Source organism: Oreochromis niloticus, linkage group LG3, assembly GCF_001858045.2.
Source record: "Oreochromis niloticus isolate F11D_XX linkage group LG3, O_niloticus_UMD_NMBU, whole genome shotgun sequence".
NCBI lineage: Eukaryota > Metazoa > Chordata > Actinopteri > Cichliformes > Cichlidae > Oreochromis > Oreochromis niloticus.
Genome location: NC_031967.2, coordinates 41,181,740 through 41,209,067, shown reverse-complemented (window position 1 = coordinate 41,209,067; position 27,328 = coordinate 41,181,740). Strand labels below are relative to the sequence as shown.

General features: G+C 38.2%; 1 protein-coding gene across 2 annotated transcripts; it reads left to right on the top strand.

Moving 5' to 3' along the window:
• The first annotated feature begins 1,920 nt into the window (after positions 1–1,920).
• Positions 1,921–22,623, top strand: LOC100700137 (ATP-binding cassette sub-family G member 2). Of its 2 annotated transcripts, none has more exons than XM_005461198.4 (18): positions 1,921–2,068; positions 3,464–3,676; positions 10,250–10,309; positions 10,820–10,934; positions 11,218–11,370; positions 11,614–11,771; positions 13,191–13,293; positions 13,408–13,456; positions 13,545–13,643; positions 15,030–15,146; positions 15,606–15,751; positions 16,662–16,744; positions 16,846–16,935; positions 17,160–17,284; positions 17,598–17,752; positions 19,384–19,473; positions 20,510–20,580; positions 22,326–22,623. In XM_005461198.4, the coding sequence occupies exons 2-18, from the start codon at positions 3,495–3,497 to the stop codon at positions 22,474–22,476; spliced, it is 1,947 nt and encodes a 648-aa protein (XP_005461255.1). In that variant the 5' UTR covers positions 1,921–2,068; positions 3,464–3,494; the 3' UTR covers positions 22,477–22,623. The 2 variants fall into 2 exon arrangements, with proteins under 2 accessions (XP_005461255.1, XP_005461254.1); XM_005461197.4 differs by having other exon boundaries at positions 1,928–2,134.
• Positions 22,624–27,328: the final 4,705 nt, after the last annotated feature.

The following is a 27,328-nucleotide window of genomic DNA, read 5'->3' as shown; positions in this document are numbered from 1 at the left end:
GAGCACACATTTCCTAACCCCGCCTTACAGGCCAACTGGAACAAATCCCTGCTTCTCTCAAGCTGAGTGGCGGGTAATTTAAAATGTAGGAAAGATTAACCTGACATTAGAAAAAAAGTCAACCGACTTTATTGTTATGATTCCACATTAACATGACTAATACTACTGGAACTTTTCTTGTGTTACACTGTAAAATTCCAAGTCAGCAAAATGTAAGATTTATACATGTGATAGTTAATTTAACATATGTTGCATTTACCTTTGTTTAATGATAAACGATTTCTTTTTCTTTACCTCTCACACAGTGGCTTTATTGGATAATAATTAAAATGGATCATAAATCTGTAAAATTCATAGTTTTTATTTATATCTTTGTTAGGAAAGTGTTTAGAGATCAAGACAGTGATGTTTTCCTGTGGACTACTATTCAGGTTTTGCAGACAAGTGATCACTAGCCACGTGCCAGACATTTCAGACACGTGACAATCACGGCACAAGTACAGGATCAAGTCAATAAACTGAGTGTCACATATAACTCATCTACTAAACTCAAAGCACCAGCACAGTTTTTCCCAGGTGTCATTAAGGTCCTTTTCCATTAGTATCTACTCGGATCGACTCGGCATGGTTCCCCACGATTTTCGGGGTTTTCCATTAGGTCATAGTACCTGGTACCAAGTACTTTTTTAGTACCTGCTGGCGGGGTTTCTAAGCAATCCGAGCAGGTACTAAAATGTGACGTCGTCAGGCTCAATGCCGCTGATTGGCCGGTCAGAAGCACCTCTCCATGAGTCACGAGAACCTCTTGTTCATGAAAATCAAAACCCCCATTTTTCTTTTTTCTTTTTTTAAACCTGTCAATGAATTAAATGGCTACCAAAACACAACAGCTGGTCCCCGAGACTGAACAAAAGCCACAGATAGAGCAGCAGTATATTATTGCTTCGACGTCCTTTTTTGTAGGTTCCTGTGGCATATTAATTACATCGCAGGATGCTCGGATGCGTTACTATGACGACAACCAAGTTAGGTTGTACCGGATTGTAACGGAAAACCAGTGGAGTGGTGGCGAGTCGTAGGTACTAATGGAAAAGTGGCTTAAGTTTGTGGTATTGTATAGCGGTCTTTTAAAAAAAACAAAAACATTTCTGAAAAGTGTGAAACTTATCTTTCATTTTAAATTCTACTTAATATTCCCTCTGAGGTTTTGGTGGTTTTTCTTTCTTGTTTTCTTTCTGTCGCCCTAAAGTGCTTAAAACTGTGCTGACATAACGGTGATTTCCAAACTATAAAGTGGTTTATGCTGAGTCACTTTAAAACTTTGAATGTCACTTAGAGTGAATCAGCACTAGACATCACGGTTTTATCATGTTATTTATTTTTATTAATTTTTTATTTTTTACATAGCATGTGAATTGGAATTTTGTTAAACTGCTTTTTAGGGTGTATTTTTATTTCTTTATTTTATATAATTTTTCACCCTATTGACCTACTTTGTTATGTCACTCTCTAGATTATTAAGACACGTTAGGCTATGCTTTTATTTTTTATAGGTTCTGTTTGATATTTCGGCTGCTGTTACACAGAAATGTATGAAATTTGGGATAAATAAAGTTATTTTATATCCTTTTAATGGTTTTTTGTTTTGTTTTGTTTTTTTTGTTTGTTTTTTTTTTTAGAAAATCTCTTTGGTAAGTAAGTTTTATAATGGAAGTTCAGGTAAACGACCTTATGAAACAAACACACACACCTTAGGTTCACCAATAAATTTCAAAGCCCTGCCTTTGTCAAGAGAAAAATGATATAAACAAAAATCTCAAGTGCAAACTGTAACAGCAGTGCCGCTTACCCAGGAACTCATAAGTCACAGTAAAGCTATAAAAGGACCTCACCATTGTAGGAGGGAGGGAGTCGCAGAGAGAGAGAAAGAGACAGTACTGCCCTCCCCCCTACTCTCTTATCACGCCTTTCAGACATAAAACTGGGCCGAGCACATGTCCTAAACAAACCTCTTCAGCTCTGCCAAGCACGCATTTAGCTCTGCAGTGTGACTCACTGCAGTTTCCTGGTAAGCCCGCTGCGGTTTGGATGTCTGTCAGTCGCTGTTTTCACTGGTGTTTTCCGACTAAAGCAGGTGAGAGAGAGTGTTTTGGTTGCCACGTGTATCTTTTTCTATTTTTTTTTAATCTTAAAATCAGCTGTTGCTGGGATGGAAGAGTTTAGAGCATTTTTTCATTAACGTGGTATAAAGTAGACATAAAGACAGAGTTGCGTTGCTTCTGAGTTCATCAGATTAAACTTGAGATTCCCGACGAACAGCACTGCGGGAAGCGTCTACTGCAGAGGCCGGATGCCACAAGCAATTTACATTTGAACTTTTGACCTTTACAGTATTTTCAACAAACCCAGCTTCAGTTTACACATCGGTAAAATGTATCTTCCCAGCCTGAGTCTTAAAAAAACAAATCCGATAACTGTAATGTCAAAATGTCATGTGTTTTAGAAAAGTTGACACCAGCTTTTTGGCCAAAAGTGAGGCAGAAACCAGAAATATTCAAAACATTCATTGTGAAAATGACAGGAAACCACCCGCTTCGTTCATTCATTTACTGTTCTAGATAACTGTAGATGGTTGTTCTTGGGACTTATTAATGTTGGCTTAAAAGCCAAGAGTCCCACATCTTTTCTTGTAAATGGGGAGGAAAAATGATTTACCAATGATTCTAAAGGTATACCTGCCTAAATCTGTACAGATTGTGGGAATAACTTAGCTTCATCCTTATAAACAGTAGTCAGTGTTTAGGAACGAGACTTGTGCAAATACAACAAAAAGCCGTATACGGTGTTTTTTCAGTGGGTCTGACTCACTTAAAGAAATATCCGAACTTGATGCTGGGTTTAAGAGATAGTGAACTTCGTAATTAGGATATGAGAAAGATGTTGGAAATGATTATTGGTCGATTTATCGACTCTATTGCTGCATGTGTTTTAAATTTCTTAGGTTATCCAAACGTCTGGTCTTTCTTATAGCTCTAACATGTAGTAATAGTTGACTTACATACCTGAATTAAAGCTACACAGACATCAAGAGCTCCACAGGATTGTTCATATGGCTTTGCTTTGTTGTATGTTTAACAGAATACATTCTGAGACAGCAGCACTGAGGAGACGAGAGTAAATGACTCGTCTGCAGCTCTTATTTCAAGTTAAACTTTAGCAGCAATGGGCGTAATTTCTTAAAATAGCACAAAAAAGCTGCAACGGGGTTGTAATCTTATTTTTTAAATCTACTGTTGTTAATATTTATGTAAAATAGGCATTTTTATATGGAAATCCAAAGGTTGAGGATTTGAAACAAACCAAATTGCTTCAGCTTTAGTTTAAAAATATGACAAGATATGGTGATATTGTACAAGATACGATTTTATTAAGAAATGGTATTTACAGCAAATATGTTCTTCAGTTTTGTGCATACAGGTGGAGACAAGTGAAGGATGTCAGACAACCAAGATATGATGGAAATGGGGGTAAACGGAGCCTCCAAAGTTTCCCGTTCAAGACATCCGTTGCAAGGCGCCACAGTCAGTTTCCACAATATTCACTACAGGGTGAAACAGGGAGGTGGATGTTTTTGCCGAAAGAAGGCCACGACCAAAGACATCCTCGTCGACCTCAAGTGAGTACACTGGTGGTGTTAAACTTCAAGGACAACAGACACTTTACTACTCGTCATTTTAAACACACTTCTAAAAAATGGGCAAAAATTATGTTTCAAAAATTGGAACAAATTCCAGTTCCTTAAATAAATACATCAGTGCTTGATTTATTGAATAAAGTCTTATATTCTTATATCCTTCAGTTCTTATATGATGCCCTTTTATAAAGATTTATTTGTCCATTTCTGCCAGAAGTTTGTAGTAGTAGTATTAGTAGTAAGTAAATTATTGTTGATGTGCTGATTAAATTTCTGTCTTCAGACGATTTGGAAATCTGAAAGATATAGCTCTCAAATCTTTTAATGTATTTCAAAGAGGGCATAGCTTAGCTGTAGTACCTGGTCTTCAATCAGCTGTGCAGCCCAAAAATACAACATTAGATTAAGACATTTTAACACTCGATCAAAGTGTTAAAAGTCGATGTAACAAAGGCAAAAGAAGTCTGGAATTTAGATTTTTCCATGCACATCCTACAAATGGCTAATTATCTATTGGTTTTCAAAACTTGAAACTTGATTTTGAAAGTTGTGTGGCTGAGGAATGTTTTGATAAGAGGGACATTGTTCACACATTTATGTAAAAAAAAAAAAAAAAAAAGTCTCTTTTTTTTACTGAGGACCTTTGAACAGTCACAGGTGCATTTTGCCCGAATTCTGGTTGATGGTGTAACTCGGTTATGAAATTGTCCTGGTGTGATGTTTAGCTCAGTGGGATATGATGTTACACCATCAGTGAAAGGCTATTGTTTCATCAGAGAAAAGGCAAACAAACAAAAATTCCTAGAATACAAACTTCCTTTTACAAAGATTTAGAGGGGTGTTCAGAGGATGTTCATGAAAGACACTGAGCAGATGATGAAGAAACATTATTAATGTTGGAAGAACTTTAGTTTCAGTGCCACCCTTTTTTTTTTTTCCAAAAAGCTGGACAAAGAAGCCCAAGTGAACGATGCCGCTTACCTTCCTTTTTTCAAATTTGTGAGACAACAAACTTTGTAACTTTCCACTCCCGTGTAGTTATTCAGCCATCATCAAAAACATTAACAATGTCTTTTAAGTCATTTCTAAGTTCACTGCAGTTTTCACACTTTGCAAACCAATCCATTAGGTTCAGTTAGACCCTTTTGCAGCCCTCAGGTGACTTGCAGGTCCATGTTTGACCATGTCTTTAGTAAAAGAAACATGTACTTTCAAGATAAGATAAGATCAGATTGGATAATGCATTATTGTTAGAGCACATGTAACCTTGTCTTACACCACACGCTCTAACAATCAGCAGAATAACATACAGCATGAATAAAAATCGGAAAAAAGAGCACGCCCTTTACACGAGGATATACCACACAGTCACGTGATATATATGTGTAGAGGGTGGAAATGCTCAGGTTTTGTCAGGACTTGTGATAATGAATCAGCTTCAAGGAAAAGAAATGTGGATTTACAACTGACTAATACCTTTTTAAATCATATCTTTTCACCTCACTGTTTCTGTAGTGATGCACTTTGCCTCTTAAAGTTTACTAACCAAACTGTAATAAGCTGGCTTGGATTTACTTTGTCTTACAAGAAATTCCTCTGATGCTACAATGCGGGGCATGCTTCAGCCCTCAGGTGACTGCAAGCATGAGCCCACAGTGTGGTAAACCGATAATGCACAGTGTGCATGTGCAGCTACTGTGTGTTTATTTGTCTACGTGCTGCCAGGAGCCCACCTGGGATACAAACGTGACACGATCAAGGTTCGCTTGGTTCAAACACTCCCACATGTTGGGAGGCAAAGGAAGGAAGTTTGCTTTGTCGGGAGACTCAGGTTCCCCAGTTTGCCTCTGTGAAACGCATACACATACTGTACATACAAAAGCCTGTGAGAAGACAATGACTCTGGGCTTAAACCAACAAACAGGCACAGGTACAGGATGCTGTACTGCCTCAGTATGTATGAAAGTTTACTTGGCAAGAAGGTTGAGGGTGTAAAAGTTACAGAATCAAAAGTGCAAAGTGTTAACACTTTATAACAGCCAGGATTAATAAATTTAAACTGATACTTACTTTAACACTGAATCAAAGATTAGTAAGAAAGTTCTCCAGGTTGTTGAGAGTTGAGCTTCTTCAGGTTCTTAAAACAATGTCAGATGAGCTGTGCAGATGATGTTGGCGTTAAAGCTAATAAATGTTGAATAACAGTTACATTACTCTGAGGTCTAAGTCGTCATAGATAATAACCCCAGCCCTATGTTTTATGTGTAGGTTATTTGTGGTTATTTTCTTTGTTCGTTTGTTGCCGAGAGTTTTTGAGAACAACTGAACTTCAGCGGTTCAAGGTCCTAGTCAAAAAACCTAGAGACTAGTTGCCAATTCCCTGGCAACCATTGGTCACTTGAAAAAAATGTCTATTCCCTGACCAGTTGGAGAGGGGTTACTGGCAGTCACTAGGTGAAATCAGTCACACATAGGTGCAGGGTGCTGCCAAAAAACCGCCATATGATTTGTATTCTAGCAAACGTAGACATATACCCACATAGCAAGCAGGTCTGGCCCAGATCTGGTGTCAAGCCAGCAATGCTGGCTGACTTCTGGCATGGTAAGTGGGATGTCATCCAGATATGGGCCAGGCCTGGCAATGATGGCACTGTTTATGTGATGGCATGCCACATCTGGCTCGATTGTGGTTTTGTTTATGTGGCCCAGCTGGCACTTCTGACTGACTGGTGTCATGGCAGGGTGTATTACTCATGTTTATCACTGGGTGACTGTAGCTCAGGAGGTAGAGCAGGTCACCTACTGATCGGAAGGTTAGTGGTGTGATCCCTGGCTCCTTCAGTCTGCATGTCAAGTATCCTTGGGCAAGATGTTAACCGAAGTTGCTCGCCGATGCATCAATCAGTGTGTGAATGTAGTTAGGAAGCACTCAGTTTAGAGAAAATGCTTGTGTGAATGGTAAATGTGGCATGTTGTATAGAGTGCTTTGAGTACTCTGGGACAGTAGAAAAGCGCTATATAAGAATCAGTCCATTCACTATCTAAAAAGAGTTTCGTCATGTTACTTTTGCACTATTATGTTCCGGCACATGTTGTTATTACATGGCTTGATTAAGGTACACATTAGGCTGACATCTGAGGCCAGAGCTGAAACTGTTCTGGGCCAGCACAGGGCCAGCAGTGTGTCTGCACTGGCGTTGTGCTGGCCCATGTGTGGGCCACCTCTGGCAAACCAGGCCTGGGCCACCAAAGGGCCGTCATTCTTTGCAGTATGTGGGCCATGTATTAGCACATTGTGTGGGCCAGATCCGGGCCATACCAATTTTGCTATGTGGGTAAGAACTCCAAAAATAAATGAAAGTTGAATCAACGTTGCTGATATGTTTGTTTGTGTTTGTTCAACTTTAGTTTTTAAAAAAACAGTTTTTCAGCCATGAATAGACATTGTGAAAATGCTGGCCGCCAATAATTATTCAACATTGAAATGTTTGTTAGCTTTGCCATGGTCTCCTGTTGACGATCGACAAAGATGTCACCTTGTTTGCAAATTGCGATTTGCTTATAGTGAAACTTTGAAAAGTCCAGCCTGGAAATGGAGACCATTTACCTTCAAAAATTTGTTTAAGACAATAATTGCATCAAAAACTTTTCACATTCGTTCCAAAAAAAGTTGGTTTTACCTTTATAGGGTCAGGGAAAATATAGGGTAAAGGTAGAGTTAAATCTACTACACCAATACGTGTCTGCAGACAAAGCCATGGATTATACTTTGTTATGAAAACGATCAAAGTCTTGTTACATACGTAAGTTATGAAAGCTTTAATGGGTCAAAGTGTAGCAGGTGTGTTTGTGTGTGAGCAGATTTTAATGACTGGTACCTGTGGTATTTTATTGGACATGTGTAATCATTGACAAAGTTGAAGGTCTGTGCTTTAGTTGAACCTGTTTGCATGAGAATAAAGGCTGTATCCTGCCGTGACAGCTCATACTGGAGCGCATTAAAACTGACTTTACCGTCATTTATGATTGTGCATTTATAATCAGGCCAGAGACTGACCTGTCTGGGTGTAATGAAAGTTAAATTATCAGCAACGCCATTGTCACGCGCAGAATACACGCAAGGGATTCTGAATTGTGATAAGATGTGAAAAGGAAAACCTAATGAAAAAGGAAAGAAAGGAAGCTATAGAAAGAGGGTAAAGTTAACAAAACAGGACTCCACCTTTTGTGGTGGAGTCACGTGGATGAGAGATGAAACATCCTCACAAACTTACAGAGGTCCAGTCGCCTTCTTCTTCAAGCTACTCCATCTATTCACTCTATCCATTAGAGCAGTTCGGTGGAGCAGTGATCTTACTCTTTTTGTGCATTTAATCTCTGAGATATCTCAATACGAGTTAAAGAAGCGACGTTTCATCAGTTTTCTTTTTTTAACTAGAATCTTTTCTCTTTTCTTACTGTAGACCTATTGTGTAAAAAAGCAAAGTCATCTGTATAGTAGATAGTGAAAGAAAAAAAAAAAACAGGAATCGAGTTTCTCAATCATTAAAAGTTGTTATTATTTGATTCCCAAACTACTACCTCCTTTCACCACAAAGGAGTAGCAACTGTACTTCAAGATATCTTTGGCTGTCTCAACTCACCGTATCTCTAAAGGGGTGTTCAACCAGGAAGAGAGGAGCTGCAGTGAGGGAACCAGAGATTGTGAAATATCAGCGAAATTCAGCAACCACTTCTATCTGCGATATCATTCTTTTCTGGCCGTTGAGAAGGGCCTATAATCCCACGTGAGGTTTCGGAACATAGATTGATTAGTCCATTGAGAGGTTCATCTTCCTGCTTACTTAACAGAGAAACAATAGCTTTCCAGGACTTTTTCATTTATTTTAGTTATTATTATTTGGATCACATAATTATAAAAAAGTAAACATCGCTTTTGAACAGAGTCATTTTTAAAAGTGTGTTATCGTATGGGAACGGTTCGTTTCATTTTACAGTGTGACACAAAATTTAAGAAAATATAAGACCCAGTGGGATTGGGCTCAAAATGGCAATGAAAAAATGCACGGAGGGAACGGCAGGTTTCTCATTTGCAGGAATCTGAAAAAAAGCTGCAGAGTCATGTTTTCTAAGATCTGCTGAATGAATGACAGGACAGAGTCTGAGCAGGAGGAAGTCCACCTCCCCGTGTTTGTCAGAGTCACTTAAATGGCTAAGTGACTAAAAGAAATGAATTTTACTTTTCCAAAACATTAAATTGCTGACTAATGCCCTGACAGATACTTAACAGTGTGCCAATGTGGTTTGGGGTTTCAGATGCCTGTGATAATTCACTATACTATAACTATACCAGCAATGGCCAAAAACAAACCAATAAACAAAAAAAACTGTATTAGCCTAAAAGGGATCAAGGAGAGAGGGGCGACTATCACACAGATGTGCATATAAAACTGCTGCATCATGGTTACAGTTTGAGATTTGCTTAGTGGCAGTTAAAAAAACAAAACAGGAAGTCTTCATTTCTGTGCACATGAGGGAAAATGCAGAATAAGAATCACTGTGTTACGAAACATCCTTAACCAAACGGCTACTAAACTCGTAACTTTGCTGGAAAAAGCTTTTTCAGTTCCTCAGAAATACAGCAGCATGACTTCTGTAGTATCACAAAAGTCACTCCAGAGAAAAGCAGAACTCAAACTGCTTCATCATTTCAGAGACAAACCAAAAAAACTCTTGGGAAAAGTAACCAACCTTAACCCTTTAGAGTCTAACTTGTCACTGGTGTCAGATGGGTGTTTTGCATTTTTTTTTTAAAACCTCCATAATTCCTGAACCATTTTCTTAATTGAAAGAATTCCAAAGCAGCGACTCTGAGCCTTTCAATGATAATAGCGTCATTACTTTAATCCTAGGCGTAGCAGCACTGTGAAGATGAAGGTTAGTAGAGAGAGTGAGTGAGTGGGATGGAGCTCTACAGAAAGTAAACATTTTATCAGGTATTTCGGTTCTTTTTTTTATTTTCTGCTGTTTGCTGTGTTTTGTTTTGTTTTGTCTCATTTCCCTGAGGTTTGGCTGTGGGACACTGCCTTGGACGATCATAATGACCCTGAGATCACTGAAGAGCACAGAGTTCTTGCTTTCAGGAACCGTTGGGACTTTTTGGTTTCCCCAATTCAGCTAGAAGAAGATTCCCTTTTGTTATTCCTACACAGTAAAAAATAAGATCAACATTAAATCTTTATTAGGAATCCATTCAACTGTAGGAATTTAAATTTTAAAGGACTGCATCTTATTATTATTGCTGATTAATTTCACAGTTATCACAGTGACTTCATTCAACCAAGAGTTCAAATTTTTCAAAGCATCTAAACATGAAAAAAGTAAAGAAAAAACAGCAAAATTTAAGAAGCTGAAACCCTTAAATTAATGTGTCCCAACTTTTGCTGACTGCTGTTTATGAAATGAATTATTAAAACATTTTTCATGTGAAACCCTCTCACATCTGCACATCTAAAGATTCACCACTGATAATATTTTTGTCGCTCTCTCCCTCAGTGGGATCATGAAGCCGGGTCTCAACGCCATCATGGGAGCGACAGGAAGCGGGAAGTCATCGTGAGTGCTGCAAATGTCTTTGTACAGGAAGAAAATGGGAGAATAGGACTCCAAACGTGATTGAATGTTTTCCATTCATATTTAACAAAAATCTGAAAAAAACTTCTGTCTTTTTGTTAAAAGATAAACAGCTGGTGGTTGATGCATCAGTGTAGAGGAAGTACTGTATACATTTACTGCTGGAAAATATTTTTTTCATGTGTCTTTGCCTGTACACAGAAGGATTAAGCCTTCTTCAATCCAGTATAGTTTGAATGTAAACAGTTTCCCTGCCACATGGAAAAAACATTACAGGAAATAAAACAAGAACATTTTGCTATTTTTCCCCTCAAACTTCCCATCCATATTTTTGCCAGCTGATTAGCAAAGACAGGCTATTCTTGCCTTTGTAAATCCAGATGGTGCGTAGCAGGAAAGCAGCCAACCTTGTAGACTGGGTGAGCTGATGTCTGCATAAAAACCTCCTTACCAAGACTAGATTTGTGATTGAGTGTTGCCTTTTTGTTTCAGGTTTCTGGATGTTCTGGCAGCCAGAAAGGACCCTGCAGGTCTGACAGGAGAGGTCCTGATCGACGGAGCCCCTCAGCCCCCGAACTTTAAGTGTCTCTCTGGCTATGTGGTTCAGGTAGGTGAAAGAGGCAGGAAGTTCGACAGGATTCAGGAGAGTTTCCTGGACAGGGCAGGAAGAGATTTCCTGCAACAATAAAACCGGCTTCTTAGGCCAAGTCTGTTTGAGTTGCATAAAGTTAATTGTTTTAGAAATACTGAGGTCATAAGTCACATCTGTGGAAATTAAACTGAGTGTGAAAAGATGTCCTTGAAACAAAAATTCATCTGGCAGCAGTAAATGTTTGGTCACTTTTAATGTGTTAGTGTTTCTTTTTTAAACAGTAGCTTCCTGTCTGCAGGACGATGTGGTGATGGGGACTCTGACGGTCAGGGAAAACTTCACCTTCTCTGCAGCCCTGCGGCTCCCATCAAGCATCAGCCAGAAGGAGAAGAAGGCGAAAGTTGACAGACTGATCAAGGAGCTGGGACTGGGCCGAGTGGCCGACTCCAGGGTGAGAAGAAAGAAAGCTCAATAAAACTAAAAAACATTCAAGAAGTCAAGAAGTGGTACAAATGAATAATAGAATATGTAAAAATGACTGTAAAATATAGGAAGAATGAAAGTATCCAAAAGAAAGCTAAAAAGAGCAAAGACACGAGAGAGAAAAAAGACACAAAGAAACATGAAAAGAGAAAAACTGGAAGACAGACCAAAAGGAAAGAGACTGAGGTCTGACAGTAATGTGTTTGTGCAGGTGGGCACTCAGCTGATTCGTGGGATTTCTGGTGGCGAGAGGAAGAGGACAAACATTGGGATGGAGCTGATTATCGACCCGCCCGTCCTCTTCCTGGATGAACCCACCACGGGCCTCGACGCCAGCACGGCCAACTCTGTGCTGCTGCTGCTCAAGAGGTGAAAACACACACACATTTTTAGTGCTAGTGCTGATGCCATGAAGATGCCCATCTATATCATGCGTCCACACCTTGAACACTAACACTGAGTCTGAATGGAAGTTATGTCCTAAATCTATGAAGTCACTGGGCAAGCTAGCCAACAAACATCACTACTCTAAATAGTGATGATTTTATGGGATATTGTCGTTCAAAAATGGCCAGTTTTCCAGATCTGCATCTTATCTATAACAGTATTTTCCAATGTAAAATGTTTTATCAGAGATTAAAAAGCAAGAAGGACTGATATAGCTGAATTCTGGTTCAATTAGACAACATTTGCTGGGTGAAACATGGAGTCTGTGTTTTTCTGGAGATTGCTAGCTGGTGCTGATTGTTGTTCTAGGAGCAGAGCAGAAGCAACTGGAAAAAGCATTTCCTAGCAAAAATGCAATGTGAATACTGAAAATTTGAAGATTTTGCCTGAAATGCTTAAAAATGCTCAACTTGCTGAATGAGCTTAATTGCATAAGGTTACCAAAATATCAACCAACCTAAGTGTAAAAAACAATAGTACCATAACTGAAAATACTCTAAAGTCAAAAAAGTACCAAAACTGAGCTTCATTTGTGAAAATATTCTTTTTCAAAACAAAAAAAAGCATAATAATAAGGAAAGAGATTGACTCAGACACACAAGCATCAGATTATTTGGAGTTTTTGCCGAAAATCTTTTCACATAAAAATCAGTCTATGGGCTGTTAGAAGAAACAAGGAGTCAAGAAAAAGAACTTTTAAACAGCAAACAGATTTAACTCATTATTGAAAAACTACTGTGTACAGCTTCTTCAGGCCATCATATTAACATTAAGACCCCACCTATGACTGTTTAACTGCTGGTGACAAATAGCTGGCATATGCTTAAAGGTCTCCCTTATCTCGGTAGCCTGGTCAGCACAGATAAAAGAATCCAGGAGGAGTTCAGATTGTGTAAGGCATTGGGTTCTTTGATTGGGCTTGGCTCTTCGTGAAAATCAATCACATAGAAGACCAAAACAAAACAGAGATGTGAAGTCTGTTCTTCTGTACGAGCACGTCTGAACGATCAAGGTCTTCCCCAATTGGGTCTCCATTTTCTGGCCAAACAAATGCTGAAGTGTAGAACTGTAGAGAACAACTGGCTGTATAAACATCTGCCATGAAATAAAAGTGAAAGGTTAGGGTAACCCTAACCAAAAACATGAGCGAGAAGACATCAGCTGGGAAGGAAAAGACCAAAGGTAACAGTTAGCAAAAGGTCAATGTAGGGTGAAAGCCACAAGCTGCATCATATGGTAGTAGTAATAGTAGTAACACTAAATGGATAACGATGATAGATGGAAAAAAAAAATCCATTGAATAAGTTTAAGCTAAATAACAGTTTTTTCCTGTTACTCCAGGATGGCAAACAGTGGTCGCACCATTATCCTCTCCATCCACCAGCCTCGATACACCATCTACCGCCTCTTCGACAGCCTCACCCTGCTAGTCAACGGTCATCAGGTCCCCTTTAAATGCTGTTTATTGAAATACTGAAATACACTAAACTAACCTCCAGCTAGTGGAAGGAACTGTGACTTGCATGTTAATTCCTCTCTCCATTATAAAACACGTCAGGTTTATCACGGCCCAGCGCGGAGTGCACTGGAGTACTTCTCAGACATTGGTAAGCACATTTGATTAACTTTAACCCAACAAGATGCAACACGACAGAAAGGGGAGGTTTGTGATAATGTTTAAAAACTGTTTCCTAGGATACACCTGTGAGCCCCACAACAACCCTGCTGACTTCTTCCTGGATGTCATCAACGGAGACTCGACCGCCGTCGCCCTCAACAGTGGGAAAACAGAAGGTGTGTAAGTTTGTTCTGGACCAAAAGACAGCAGTGGGGAAAAAGACCCTCTGAGGTGTAAGCCATCGTGGTTATAACCCTACCTTGTTTGGAAAATGTCTTAAAAACAGATTTAGAGCAAGAAGCTTTTAGAACTGGTGTCAAGTCTTCTCTTTTCATCTCTTCAAACACCATCAAGTATCCTTCCACCATCGCTGTGTTCGGGTTTAGCCAACGAAACAATGAGACAACTCTGCCACTATCAGGTCACAGTGGGAGTTACAACTTTGCCCTCTATAATATTCGTAGGCCTTCCTGCTGTTACAGAAAACATTACAGAGAAAAGTACAGTAGATAAATAGTTTATTGAGAATTCATCATGTGAAGCTTTAGTTGGTTCAAACATGAAAGTCTGAACAATAACTTTTGTTCAATAGTTTCATAAACCCTTTAATTTTATCCACACAGTCGGTGTGTTTGACTCACAATATCATAATGTGTCATAATCATGATGATTACAGGTTACGGAAGAGAAACAACAACATCCAAACACACGAAGAGAAATATTCCTGGAACTTTCCAAGGACAGAGAAGTTTACACTTCTTTCATGTGGAAACTTGGACACATATTTTAACCAGCTGTCTCTCAGTGACTTGTGCCTATTTCATGTCCAAGTCCAGCATAGGGGGGGTGGGTGAAAGTGGTTCCCTTTATTCCCCTTTTTTTCTTCTCCGAAAATGTATTACTAATGACTCAAAATACTTATAGAAACGTTTACTATAACTATAAAAACATCTTATTTTAAAATGTTATGAACTCAAATTATGGACCTGCTCAGCTGAGGACCTTTAAACTCCACTACATCTCTGTTAGCAGGATGAAGACGCCCTCTTCTGTCCTGCGTTAAGTTTTAGATTAATTTTAGTGCAAAACTAATGTTCACTGAAGTGTTTCTGCCTTCAGTCTTCATCAGGACAGGACAATCTAAATGTCTGTAATATCACACTGTGTCTGTTTGTACAACCTGTAACACATGCTGCATTCAGACACTGTGGGACACACGGCATTGTTCAGACTTGATTTGACATTAGTTTGAATTCACTTAGGTTAAAATATTTGGCTTGTTTTGAACACTATGCAAGTGAAAACTTAAAAAAATCCAGGAAAAATAATAAATCTACAACAATTTCCAATAATGCTGAAGAAATGCTTTCTAATTTCACATATTTGGAGTTTGCATGTTAGTAATAGAACCTCACTGCTTTAGTTGTAATTTTAAAGTGATTTAATATCCTGATTCTGTGACACATGCCAGTGATTATATGATTAGAAGTAATAATATAAACCCCTTTTTTTTTTCTGTGACCGCACTAACTTTAGACCTGACCAGACCTCTCTTTGTCCAGATCCAGATCTAGAGCCGGATTCAGAATCGATGTCAAAGTCCCGAAGAGGGATTGAGGAGAAGCTGGTGGAGGAGTACAGAAACGGTCAACACTTCAAAGAGACCAAAGCAGAGCTGGGTGGGTGCCAAAAGAAGGCTCCAGTGTTTATTGATTTTTAATGTTTGTGTCTGAAATTGTTTCAAAAATATGTTGGGTGACCATAAACAAAGCTAGATGGCTACAAAGCGAAGCTAAAACAACTACCAAACAGAGGACTGCAAATAGGTCCAAAATAGGAAAGGATGACCCAAAAATTACAAATAATTGCATCTCAGTGTAAATGAACCACAAACAGATAATGAATGACTACATTGTCTCGTAATCCATGTTGTGTGTCTTTATTATGTTTTTACTGTGAAATCACGCTGTTATGTTTTAGTGTTTTAGCTCCTTGGACCTTAAATTCTCCTCATTTCTTGTACTTCACAGGACATGTTAATGACTTCAATGTGAACTGCCGACATTAGTTCATACAGGCATGAGCATTTGTTTAAATGTAAAGTAATTCACACCTTTGCCACCTTCTGTCTATCTCAGAGAGGATCGTCCAGGGAAAGAAGGTGGTCACTACTACTCCCTTCAGAACCATCACCTACACCACCGGCTTCTTCACGCAGTTCAGATGGGTTCTCAAGAGAACATTTCGCAACCTCATACTCAACCCGCAGACCTCCATCGCTCAGGTAAGTCTGCGTAAAGTTCACTTTATTTATTCACGTACGTAAGAAGAACTGTCCAGTTTGGGGAATGTGTATCTTCACTGTCTAAGAGTGAAGTAATAAGATCAATATCAATATGGGATTAGTTCATTTATATTGATAAACATTTGTTACTATAGTGACATTACGCTGACACAAAGCAGCATGATTCAGAAGCCGCCTTGAAGTAATTATTTTCTTCTTAGGTCTTCAAACTACCTAAACTCTGCTGCAGTGTTGTTTGTAGAGAGAAGAGGCATTCTCCTGGTAACCTTTCCAAACAAGTCGTACTTGCTCAGTGTTTTTCTTATTGTACCGGCTTTAACATTTAACATGCTAACTGAAGATGCTAGAGTCTGTGATGTAGATGTTTGGATGTTTTTGCCGTTTCTCTGAGCGTTGCACAGTCTGGGACTTACACTGCTGTGAATACTGTGTCATTGTGTTAACACATATCTGACGTCTCCAGAACAGATCAAATAAATAACAAGACTTCTAATCAAGTGCATTTGATTAGCAGCACGTGGCTGATGTTTGCCCTCTTAGCCCTATGGAAGCAGTAAGGGGGCACTTAGTTTTTCACATGACTACATATTCATGTGAAAGCTCTCTTTTTCTTATGACTGTTATTTTGCCTGCTGCTGAATTTACTCTGGGCTTTTCTGTGGTCACTGCATCACCGCTCATCTCTTCCTGTATGCACGCGTCTTCAGTCAGTGGGAGTTTAGCAGGAGCAGCACCTGGTGTCAATAATTGAAACTGCGGCATCAGATTATTTTAAGGGGTTTGGGAAATCCACTGCCTCCCTGCCTTAAACTCATAAGGAATGATGAACTTGCATTATTAACTGCAATAAGTGGTTATAAGTGTTGTTTTTTTTTTAAATTCTGTTTAGGTAGCAGTAACAGTCTTCCTCGCTCTGGTTGTTGGAGCCCTTTTCTTCAATGTCCAAGATGATTCGAGCGGAATTCAGAACAGGTATCTACTGTAGTACTTCTGTGGCTTTGTCTCATTCGAAAAGCAAATGATAAAACTGAATCTGGGATGTAAGATTATTGATGTTGTGGTTTTGTTTCCAGGACTGGCGCGCTGTTCTTCGTCGTCGTGAATCAGTGTTTCAGCTCCCTGTCAGCTGCTGAACTCTTCATCACAGAGAGGAAAATCTTCACGTGAGTCTCACACTCAAACATTAATATGTTTTAAAGAAATGGTTTAAGGAACTTTTTAAATTCACTTTGGGGTGAAAAGGTAAATTCTTCAATAAACCAACTTTATTGGTTAAAAGTCTACAGTAACGTCACTCACCTCTATTTATCATTATGTTTTCACAGATGCTGTTTTTTTTTTTTTTTTTAACACAACTTTTCCTGTATATCTTCTCCTCTCTCTGCAGTCATGAGTATATCAGCGGTTACTACAGGGTATCGGTCTACTTCCTGTGTAAGATCTTGTCTGACATCATCACACTGAGGACCATCCCCGCTATCGTCTTCACCTGTGTGGCATACTTCATGGTTGGTAAGTGGAAGACAAGCTGTGCTTTGCTGGTGTTTATGCTTTAATTGTATGCAGAGTAGAGCTGATTTGATTGGTAAGCCGATGTGTCAGTGTTTCTAATGGTCTATGTTATGAATGTTGATCTGGATCTGAACATGTTAGACTCTCAGCTCAGACTTTTACATCACAGAAATCAAAGCAAAAACCCTATAAAGACATGGTTGTTGTACACATCAGAGGTTTGTTAGGATTTGTATCATGTGCCGTTTTTGCGTCTTTGTTACTAATTATAACCCTGGCACTCTGATTCATGACTTCGTCTGTGTATGTACAGGTCTGAAGCCGACAGCTGGGGCCTTCTTCTTCTTCATGCTCACTGTCGCTCTGTGTGCCTACACCGCCACGTCCATGGCTTTCGCCATCTCAGCTGACCAGACAGTGGTGGCCATCGCTAACATCTTTATGACGATCACCTGCGTCTTCATGATGGTGATGCACACACGTCAGCATACACTTGTGAAAACATTAGTGCATACACACCCAGAGCCTGCATATATAAAGATGGCTGTAGCTTCTGGCTCTGAAAAGATAAGCCAATCTCTTAAGCCTGCATTTATTCTAATGGACAGCAGGGGGCGACTACTCTGGTTTCAAAAAGACATCTGATTATATAGAAGGTTATGGAAAAGTGACCCTACTTTTGATTTGATTCATGACCCAATAGGTTTGTTTATTGTTTCATGTGAGTCAAAATTGTCCTTTAGCTTCACAGGCTGGTTGACCCCATATTTTTTTTATTTTTAATTTAAGCTTTTTTTGACCAGAAAGTCCCTTTAAATAAAAAAACAAAAAAACAACACAACTCTTTTTCAAGGGAGACTGGTCAAAGAAGGCACACCATTACAAAATTACAAATGTAACATAAAATCAAATACAACATGAATACACACAAATCCACAAGACTCCAAAAGCGAGGAGGGAAGCATGAAAGTGCTCAGCTCAACGCTTTACAAATCAGTTGAAGACACATTTTTGGCTTCAGTTTTTTGTAAACAGTCTGTAAGCTGGGATTTCAATTCTTACATGGAAAATGCTGGAAACTGTGGCTCTGCTCACCAGAAAACTCACCATGTTTCCAAATGAATAGCATGTGTGTTAGAGTTGGCTGAAATAAAAGCCTCAAGTGAACATAGTTCTCCTCTAGGGTTCAAGGTTCTTGTCATTCATCATGAAGAAACCAAGTAATAAGTAATTGCCTAATTAAAATGTAATAATACAACTAAATAAATATGTAAATGTAATAAAACATTATACTGATAATATAAAAAACATAAATAAATGCATCACCTATTAAGTAATAATGGCTTAGTCAATAAGTCCATCAAAAAGTTTATAACTTTTGTAATGGTGATCTCCATTAAAATCCTCCAAACACTCACAAAACCACGATGGGACTGTGCTTGCAAGCATGCACCAGGGTATATTTTCCTTTTTCTGGTTCCACCTTAACATCAGGCTGAGATTTTAACACATGTTTACAGCAAACTGAATTAAAGCAAATCTCATAATGTTCAGCTATTTGATTATAAAAATATGAATTTACATCAATTTATGAGGAACTCGCTCAGAAAAAACTGACAGTGAGAAGATAAATATGAGCCTCGAAGTTAATGCTAACACCTTTCATATTCATGATGGTCAGACAGGTAATGTGAAAGTTAGACAACAGCCTAAAGGTGAATTTCACTCCCTGGTTATTATAATTAAATTAAACTAACATGCTGTTTAAAGGAATGGATTCCTGTGACATGTAAGACTGAGTTAGTCTTATGTCTGGCAGAGGTAAAAGTCTGTGAGCAAGAAAAGAACAGCTATAAACATACAAATATTATAAAAGTTCAACAAGTTCAAGGCCTGTGTGCTCTGTTTGCTGTGTAAAGGCTTACAGATCAATACAATGGTGCTGGAATTGGTTCTCATCAGGGAACAAAAACCTCTGCAGATGTGGGATCTTTTTTCTAGGCATACAGGCAGAAAGAAATGAAAACTCAAGGTTAAACCTGAAGTAACCACACAAAGCCTCGCCTCTTGTCTCATCTGCTGTGTGTCCTTTTCTCCAGATCTTTGCAGGACTACTGGTGAACATCCCCTCCATCGCCAGCTGGCTCGCGTGGTTGAAGTACTTAAGTATACCCAGATATGGCCTCAGTGTAAGTACAAACACTGCCAGTTAAACCTGTTTTTAACTGTTTTATTATATCTGCGGCAATTTTATAATCACTTAAAAAACGTACCTTCCCTTAAGTTAGGCCTGTAGACAACTAAACTGTTAAACTTACTTTAGATATTTACACCATGATAAATTACACGTGAATGTTCATATTTAATGAACCATTGAAATTTCATATTACACATCTAATGTTTATTTTTTACAGACATTACTTACTTCATTTATTTTTTTTTATTATAACTAACCTGTAGTTTACATTACATTTTTTACACAGCATTGCATCATTTTATTAACTAATCGTACTTTTTAATTCTATTTTATGATGTTTCTCTCTTTTTAGCATGTTTTATCTAGCAGTTCTTTATTTACTTCATAGTTAAAGTTTTACTGAATTATTTGATTTTTTTCCTATTGGTTCTTCTCCTGTGGTGCTTACAAGCTGGTTAATTTTTTTGTCTCTTTGACATTTTGTAATTACTTTCAAAATTCATCATTGCATTTAGTTTGCATTGCATTTGGCTCTATCTTTGAGGCACTTTGAACTGCACTCGCGTGCACAAAGGTTGTTGTTTTTGCTATTTTTGGCTGCCCCCTGCCACAAAGGGATCGCCATAGTGGGTAAATCCACCTTTCCTGACACAACCCCAAAGAGGATTTGCGTCTCCAGCTGAAAGGGAGCTATACAAATAAAGTTTGACTGATTGATGTGCTGATTATTGATAATAGATAAGGTAAAATCAGCTTTGAGAAATAAACCATGATAGTATTTGACTCTTTCTGAGTAAAGAGCTTTGCAAAGATTTAGAAAACCTTGCTGTAGATTTTCACTCCTGTGCAATAATGCTAATATCACCTTAGCAGGAACAACATTTTAAAGAATAGGAGTTCTTCAGTAGTTTTTACATACATACAAATGCATACTGTGAGCAGGATTGGTCCTCTGGGTTTACAAAGACTTTTTCTGCAGATGAAAATCTTGTTGAGTGATGTTGTGATTTGTCTCTGAATCTCTCCAGGCTCTGCAGGCTAATGAGTTCACCGGGCTGACATTCTGTGAGAAAATGAATACTACTCTCGGCCAGCAATAGTAAGAAGCACTGACACACATGCAAGAAACCATGAAGTGATGAGGTTCACTGTGGGTTCTTAAATGAGATAGAAACATGGAAAACAGGCCCATCTGTGAGCACAAAGCTGATAACTACCAAAGTAATGCAAGACATTTAAAAAACTAATTTGAACTGCAGTCAAAATATGGGATTAAAAAGGGATTTAAGTTAATAACACAACACATACATCTAACATTTAGCCTTAACACATTCTGAACGGATGAGGTCATTAAATAATTCAAGTCCCATAGATGTTGTTTAAATGGAAACTAGGCAAAAACAGCTTTTGTATCAAGCTGTAAACATGTTTATTTCTACTAGGAAGTTGGACATTTTTACATCGGAGTCTGTGGGGACTGACTCGTTTTTAAAGCCAGCCTCAAGTGGTGATTATAGGAACTGCAGTTCTTGGTTTACTGTGAGCAATTTCTGGAGTAAAGATGGGAGTCTCTGGGGGAATGACTCGCCTCTGGTTATATCAGATCAATTGCAGCTTTTGATACTTCAGAGCTTTCTTTGTTTTGTTAACCTGAAGAGATGTTGCTTTTTCAGCACTGAAATCAATACTGGTAGTGGACTAGTTACCGTATTTTTTGGACCATAATAACCGGATTATAAGGCGCATTAAGCGAAACAAAACGGTCAGATAAGTCAAACTTTACTCAGCTCATTCTTCTTGCTTCCTCCACTTCCTTACCATTGATTCATTAATGCTCAATTATCTCGCAGCTGCTCTATTACCATGTTGTTGCAGTATATTAATGACTAACCTCGTATTGTGGATGGATTATCTCAGTTGTTCTCCTGACTGAAGTTTGGTCCGTTTACAGCATCCTGCCATGTGATTGCATTTGTTTCTAACCATCGGGAATTCTCACATTAACTGTTATCAAGTGGAAAAAACTTTGCGTTCATCCTCCAGCTTCACTGTGTTTATATTATGCTAACATAGCTATGTTGCTAGCACATCATTATATACCAGCTAGTCCAACTTCAGTAACCCTACAAACGTCACTGCTGTTTAGTTTTCTGTTTTCTTCTCATTTATGTTGGAAGTGATAGCAGAGCTGTATGTTAATTTTTTCAGAAATCTCTCAGTCAGAACATGCTATATCATGTTTAGGTGGAAACTAGCGAGCTAACTACCTGCTAACTTCTAACTCCGTTAAATTTAATAGATTCTGTTTTCATGGATGCCTGGATGTTAAACTTCATTGTTACACCTGGTAAAGCAGCAACACTGATCATTTTATTAAAGATGAAAGAATTTAGACAGTTTTTAACTCTCAGTGATGCTGCAGTGTTCGTTTGACTTTGGGACCTGAAGCAGACGGAGTTTTGGACCCAGATTACTGCGCGAGGCTCCTGACTACGTTAGCCGTAATGCTCCGACAATCCATCAAGCAGTGCGGCTTCGTAGCTTACCAAAGTCGTACTAAAACATTTTTGACAGACTTTTGAACGCCGTGTGCCACATAAAATCAGTTTGAGGTCAGTAAGCACAACCAGAATTCATACATAAGGCGCATTGTGGATTTTTGAGAAAATTAAAGGGTTTTAAGTGCGCCTTATAGTCTGAAAAATACGGTAAATAGCTAGGCAGCTAATTAGAATGACACTTATCTACTTCTTTATGTAAAGTTGTCTGACTGCTGTTCAGTGTTAGTTTCAGATAGCTCAGCATTTATTTGGTTGGTGACGAACTTTTGTGCTCTGTTTCCAGCTGTTACAGTGGCGAGAAGGTTCTGGAGGACCAGGGCGTCAATTACTCCCTCTGGGGCATGTGGCAGAACCACTTGGCCTTGTTCATCATGACCATCTGCTTCCTCATCATAACTTACCTGAAACTGCGCTTCATCAAGAAGTTCACCTAAACACTGCTGACTCAGGGTTGTTGGTCCTGAATGTTTTTGTCTTATCTGTTCTTTTCAAGTTCAGGTTCAGTTTTCATGTCATTTATTCAGGTTATAAATACAGATCTATAATACTGATTTTTTTCCTTACTTTTTCTATTTTGTAAATTTTTTTTATGAAGATTGTTATGAAAACAGTGATTATTTGATCACTCCTTACTAACCTTGTTATTGCCTCATCAACTGTATCATAATTTTTGCACTTTAAAGTTCAGCCTCACAAATACAAGAATTTCATATTTATAAACTTTTCAAAGACTTTTTTTCAAAATAAAATATTGAATTTACATTGTATATTTCTGTTTTGCTCATTTATACGTTTTCATCATCGTTTTATGACATATAATGGCAGCCACAACATTTAGCTTGAAATGTATCAGTTTGCTTGTAAAACTAATTCATACATGAGCTTTGAACCAAATCCTCCTACTGTACCTTCAAAGTTGTTATAATTCATTCTGATGGATTCATGAAAGGCTGAAACAAGTTTCAAACCAGTCAGCTGGAGCAAAAACATTTCAGTCAAAACCCATAGATGTGCTGGGGGAACTAAGCAACAGGCAGCTGCTCAGGTCCAGATTCTTCAAACCGTGCATCAGAATGGGAAAGAAATGTGATTTTAAGTGACATTGAAGGTGGCGTGCTTGTAGATGTCAGATGGACTGGTGTGATTATTTTAGGAACTGCTGATCTGGGATTTCCCCACGCAACCATTTACAAGTCTTACAGAGAATTGGTCTAAAAAACAGAGAAAATATCCAGACATCTTCTGATGGCTGCTTCCAGCAGCACAACACGCCATGTCACAAATTTTAAATCATCTTAAATTGGTTTCTTGAACATGACAGTGAGTTCACTGTTCTCTACAGTCAGCAGATCTCAATTCAATAGAGCAATGTTGGCATGTGGTGGAACGAGAGATTCACATCCTGGAGGTGCAGCCGACTAATCTGCGGCATCTGTGCAACGCTATCATTATAATGTGGACCAAACAGCCCTGAGGAATGTTTCCAACACCTTATTGGATCTCTGCCATGAAATAGGCAAAAAGGGAATGTCCAACCCAGTAACAAACAGAGTGCATGGTGAGTGTAAGTGTCTATCCATCCATTAGTTGTTGACATATTTCTACTCACAACTGGCACAAGTGTGGCTCCAAAAACAATCTGGCTTTTGTTTGCACATGATGAGATAATGGGAGAGGATCATGAGGGTAGAGCACGTGTACACAAACCTGGAAACATCAGAGGGCTACGGTAGGTGTGTGCCTGTAAACAGACAGCTTCCATAGAAACCACTGCTATGTTTATATTGTTGTGTGAAGTTGGGAAATCTCATTTCACATGAGTAGCAGCAGTAATGACATATAGGTAGAGAACAGCTTTGTGTTGCTGTAGGAAAACCTCTGTGTGGTAAGTGAATGACTAACTGTTTCCATAAACCGTTTAATGAGCCCTTTTAGCAAAACATCAAACCAACAGCTGAGATTATAAAGAGAAGCAAATTAGAACAAATGATGGGGCTTTTGTTCTCGAAAGGGTCTGAAAGACTTGTGTATGTAAATAAGACACACAGACAAACAGCATCCTTCTTTATGTTGTATGCAGATGTTTGAAGCCCCAAGATGACAAAAGGAATTATGAAGCTACCTGTGCTGATGAACTAGTAAAAGTAAAGAGTGTTCCCTGCTAACAGAGTTTTTCTTAAAAAAATACATTTATTTGTGCGTTTCTCATATTAGAACAGCCAAGATTACTTTTTCTCTGTTACTCTATACTTGCTCATCTGCCTTCACACATATGAACTTCCCGTTATAGATTCATAGGGTTTAATATGATGTCAGTCCACGCTTTGCAGCTATAACAGCTTCAGCTCTTTTGGGAAGGCTTTCCACAAGGTTTAAAAGTGTTTACGGCAATTTTTGACAAAATGCAAAAAAAAACAGACTTTGAAACTAAAATTTCAGCAGAGGATTAGATGTCAGCACACATACTCAGTAACAAAACTACTATCATTTTCTTATTTATTATACATCAATTTTTAGGTTAATCTTGAATTTGACAAATAGCCAGTGTATAATATGCATAAAGGGAAACACTCAAGTAAATACAAATACTTTCCATGAAGTTCAGACTGGACTGTTGAACCATCATGTTAAGGCAATGATTTCTCTTTGAATCATACAAAATTAAAACTTTTGGGTAATCATCTCTGCTTAGAGCAGAAAAGGCTTAGTGAATTACTCCTCGGGGAGACTAATGTCTGACTGAATATTATTACACAGATTTTGGTTTAGAGATAATGACAGGAAGAGGCTTAGAAAAATAAACATGGCAAGAAAACTGGGTGTCTCTCTCCAAATCAACAGACAGCAGGGTGAGAAGAGCTTTTAAAACATAGATCCAAACTTGTCACAGTCACTGACTTACTCTTTATATTGACTGATAATAATAGAATGATAATAAAAGTTATTAATTCAGCACTTTAAAATTGTTTTGAGATGAGTATGATTTTAAAAAAGAGAGAGAGAACAAATAGATTTTTAAAAACAGCTACGCTGACTCAGCTCTTTGAAGCTTCTAGATTTACACTAGCTATAGAAAAATGCACTATAAAATCGGGAAAACTGTTTGTTGTGCATACGTCTGGGCTTTTGCATATGTTGTGTGCCATTCTCACATATAAGGAGCGTAACAAGGACTTCCTGATTGTAAGAAGAACACCTTGATGTTTGGATGTAGACATTAGTCTTTTGATTTTTTTTCCCCAACCAGTGTCTTTTAGCAAATTAAAGTCATATTTTGGAGAGACGTAATATAGTTATTCATTTATTTTTGTATCATCACATTTAGGAAAAACAGGCCTTTTTTCTTTTCTTTTCTTTCTTCTTCTTTTTCTTTTTTTTTACAACTTGTGTGTCTAATTTGTGTGATACTTTTGTATTACAGTTGTAAAAACAGCTATTTTTGATGTGACCTTGTAAACATTAGACAATTTTTATTTTTTATTGTTATTTTATTGTTGTAATTATTGTTATAATTTTAATATTTGTCGGAAACAGGCCTCTCTTGTAAATGAGGCATTCAGTTTTAGTGGGACTACCGGTATAAATAAAGTTGAAATTAAAAAAAAAAGTAAATAGCTCGTGAGTGCCCCCTGGTGTGACCACAACTGAACTACACCAAACTTCTGTGCAGTGGGATTGAAAGGAAGTTTAACTGCCCTGATCTTCTCTGGTTTGAGAGAAAGCACCAAGCTCTAGCTAAGGTGGCAGGTTTACCCTGCTTGGTTTAAGTTTTGCAGCAAAATGATAACTAAGTATACTAAATAATCCTTCTTGCTGATTTAGTTTTGAATATTGGATGCTTATTTCTTATTATCTGATGTAGCTCTATAATATAAGGTTTAATGCATTCAAACAAATGCAATACAATAAATTCTGGCCAGCAGGTAACATCATGCTAAAGAAATTTTACTACAATATCTTCACAGTATTTCACTAAGCTTTGTCTTCTCTGAATGATGAAGGTAGTCTGGGTGAATGTGCAGGTTCTTCGATCCCTAAATAACAGTGAGGCTAAAGTTATTGCAACATTTAACTTAAAAACCTTAAGACGTTACAGTCTGGATATAAAAGCGATTTGAGGAGTTTGACTATATATAAATAATATGGAAACAAGTTTTATATAACCAGTTTAGAAAAGATGACAAAATCTAGAAAATAATTCCCAGTAATGGAGAACACATGTTGACATTGCTCCATAAACCTTAAATGAATAAAGGCAAAAAAAAGGCAGCAACGATTAGCGGCTTTTACTCTGTTGCAAAACAGAACCACAAATCCTGTCATACCTGCTCTGACTAATATTTACAGTCTAGACGTTGTATATGTCTTCCCTTCCTTTCTCCTCCCTCCTTTCAGCCTCTTTTATTCAACACCTTGCTCTCCTAAGTCACTCTGCTCTCTGTCTTCTTTCTGTCTACCTTCTTTTCCCTTCCTTGCATCGGTGGTCATGTCTTGGAGTTCGCCCTTCATTTTCCTGCTCTTCCTCCTCAAAGTTCAGAGCGTGGACTTAATTAACGGTGAGTACAAGTAAAGTGATCTTAATCTTAAGAACTTAAGCCGTAGGATGTAAATGTTTAGGATTAAAAATAAAATATACAGTAAATGCAAATTTGGCAACTGGATCTATTTTTTAGTATCTTGTCTTCAGGGCAGCTTTGCAACAAACCAAAGACAAAAGAAAACACACCTCAGTCCTGTCATCATGAAATATGCAGCACACTGACAGATCAAATAGCAGCACACACACCTTGATACAAAACAGAGCTGTTGACCTTGGTGTAGATAAGGTAGAGGTTCACCATTGAGTACTGAATCCGGCCTTAAATTGTAAATATATCTGCATTAGGAGGCTGAATGAGTTCATGGAGCTGCAATTTAAAACCTAACCCTCTGAATTTCAACTCATAGTAATTATGTTACTCAAAACCTGAACCCTATGTTTTGGATAAAAGCAGAAAAAGACTTTCTTCACAAAAGAAAGTGTAAATAGTGCTTTCCTATTGACTTTTCCCAGCCAAAAGAAAAAAGTGTCTACCATGTATTCAGTATTTCTCCACCTGTGATGACTCAGGAGACTCTTAGAAACCTGCAAAGTGCAACAAATGTACTTCCAGTTATAATGCAATACTTTCAAAGTTGTGCGCAAAAAAACAAAACAAAAAAAGATAGTTTTTGTTAAATTGACAAGCCTTTTACTCCACTCTGTTAGCTCGGTCCATCTCCTCTCTGACGGGTTTTGCGGTTCCA

What these genes read in the sequence shown, in the direction of transcription:
- LOC100700137 (XM_005461198.4), top strand. Translation starts at nt 3,495, where the DNA reads ATGTCAGACAACCAAGATATGATGGAAATGGGGGTAAACGGAGCCTCC. An exon ending in ACAGGAAGCGGGAAGTCATC is followed by an intron (nt 10,310 to 10,819) that starts GTGAGTGCTGCA and finishes TTTTTGTTTCAG; the next exon opens with GTTTCTGGATGTTCTGGCAG. An exon ending in GCCGAGTGGCCGACTCCAGG is followed by an intron (nt 11,371 to 11,613) that starts GTGAGAAGAAAG and finishes GTGTTTGTGCAG; the next exon opens with GTGGGCACTCAGCTGATTCG.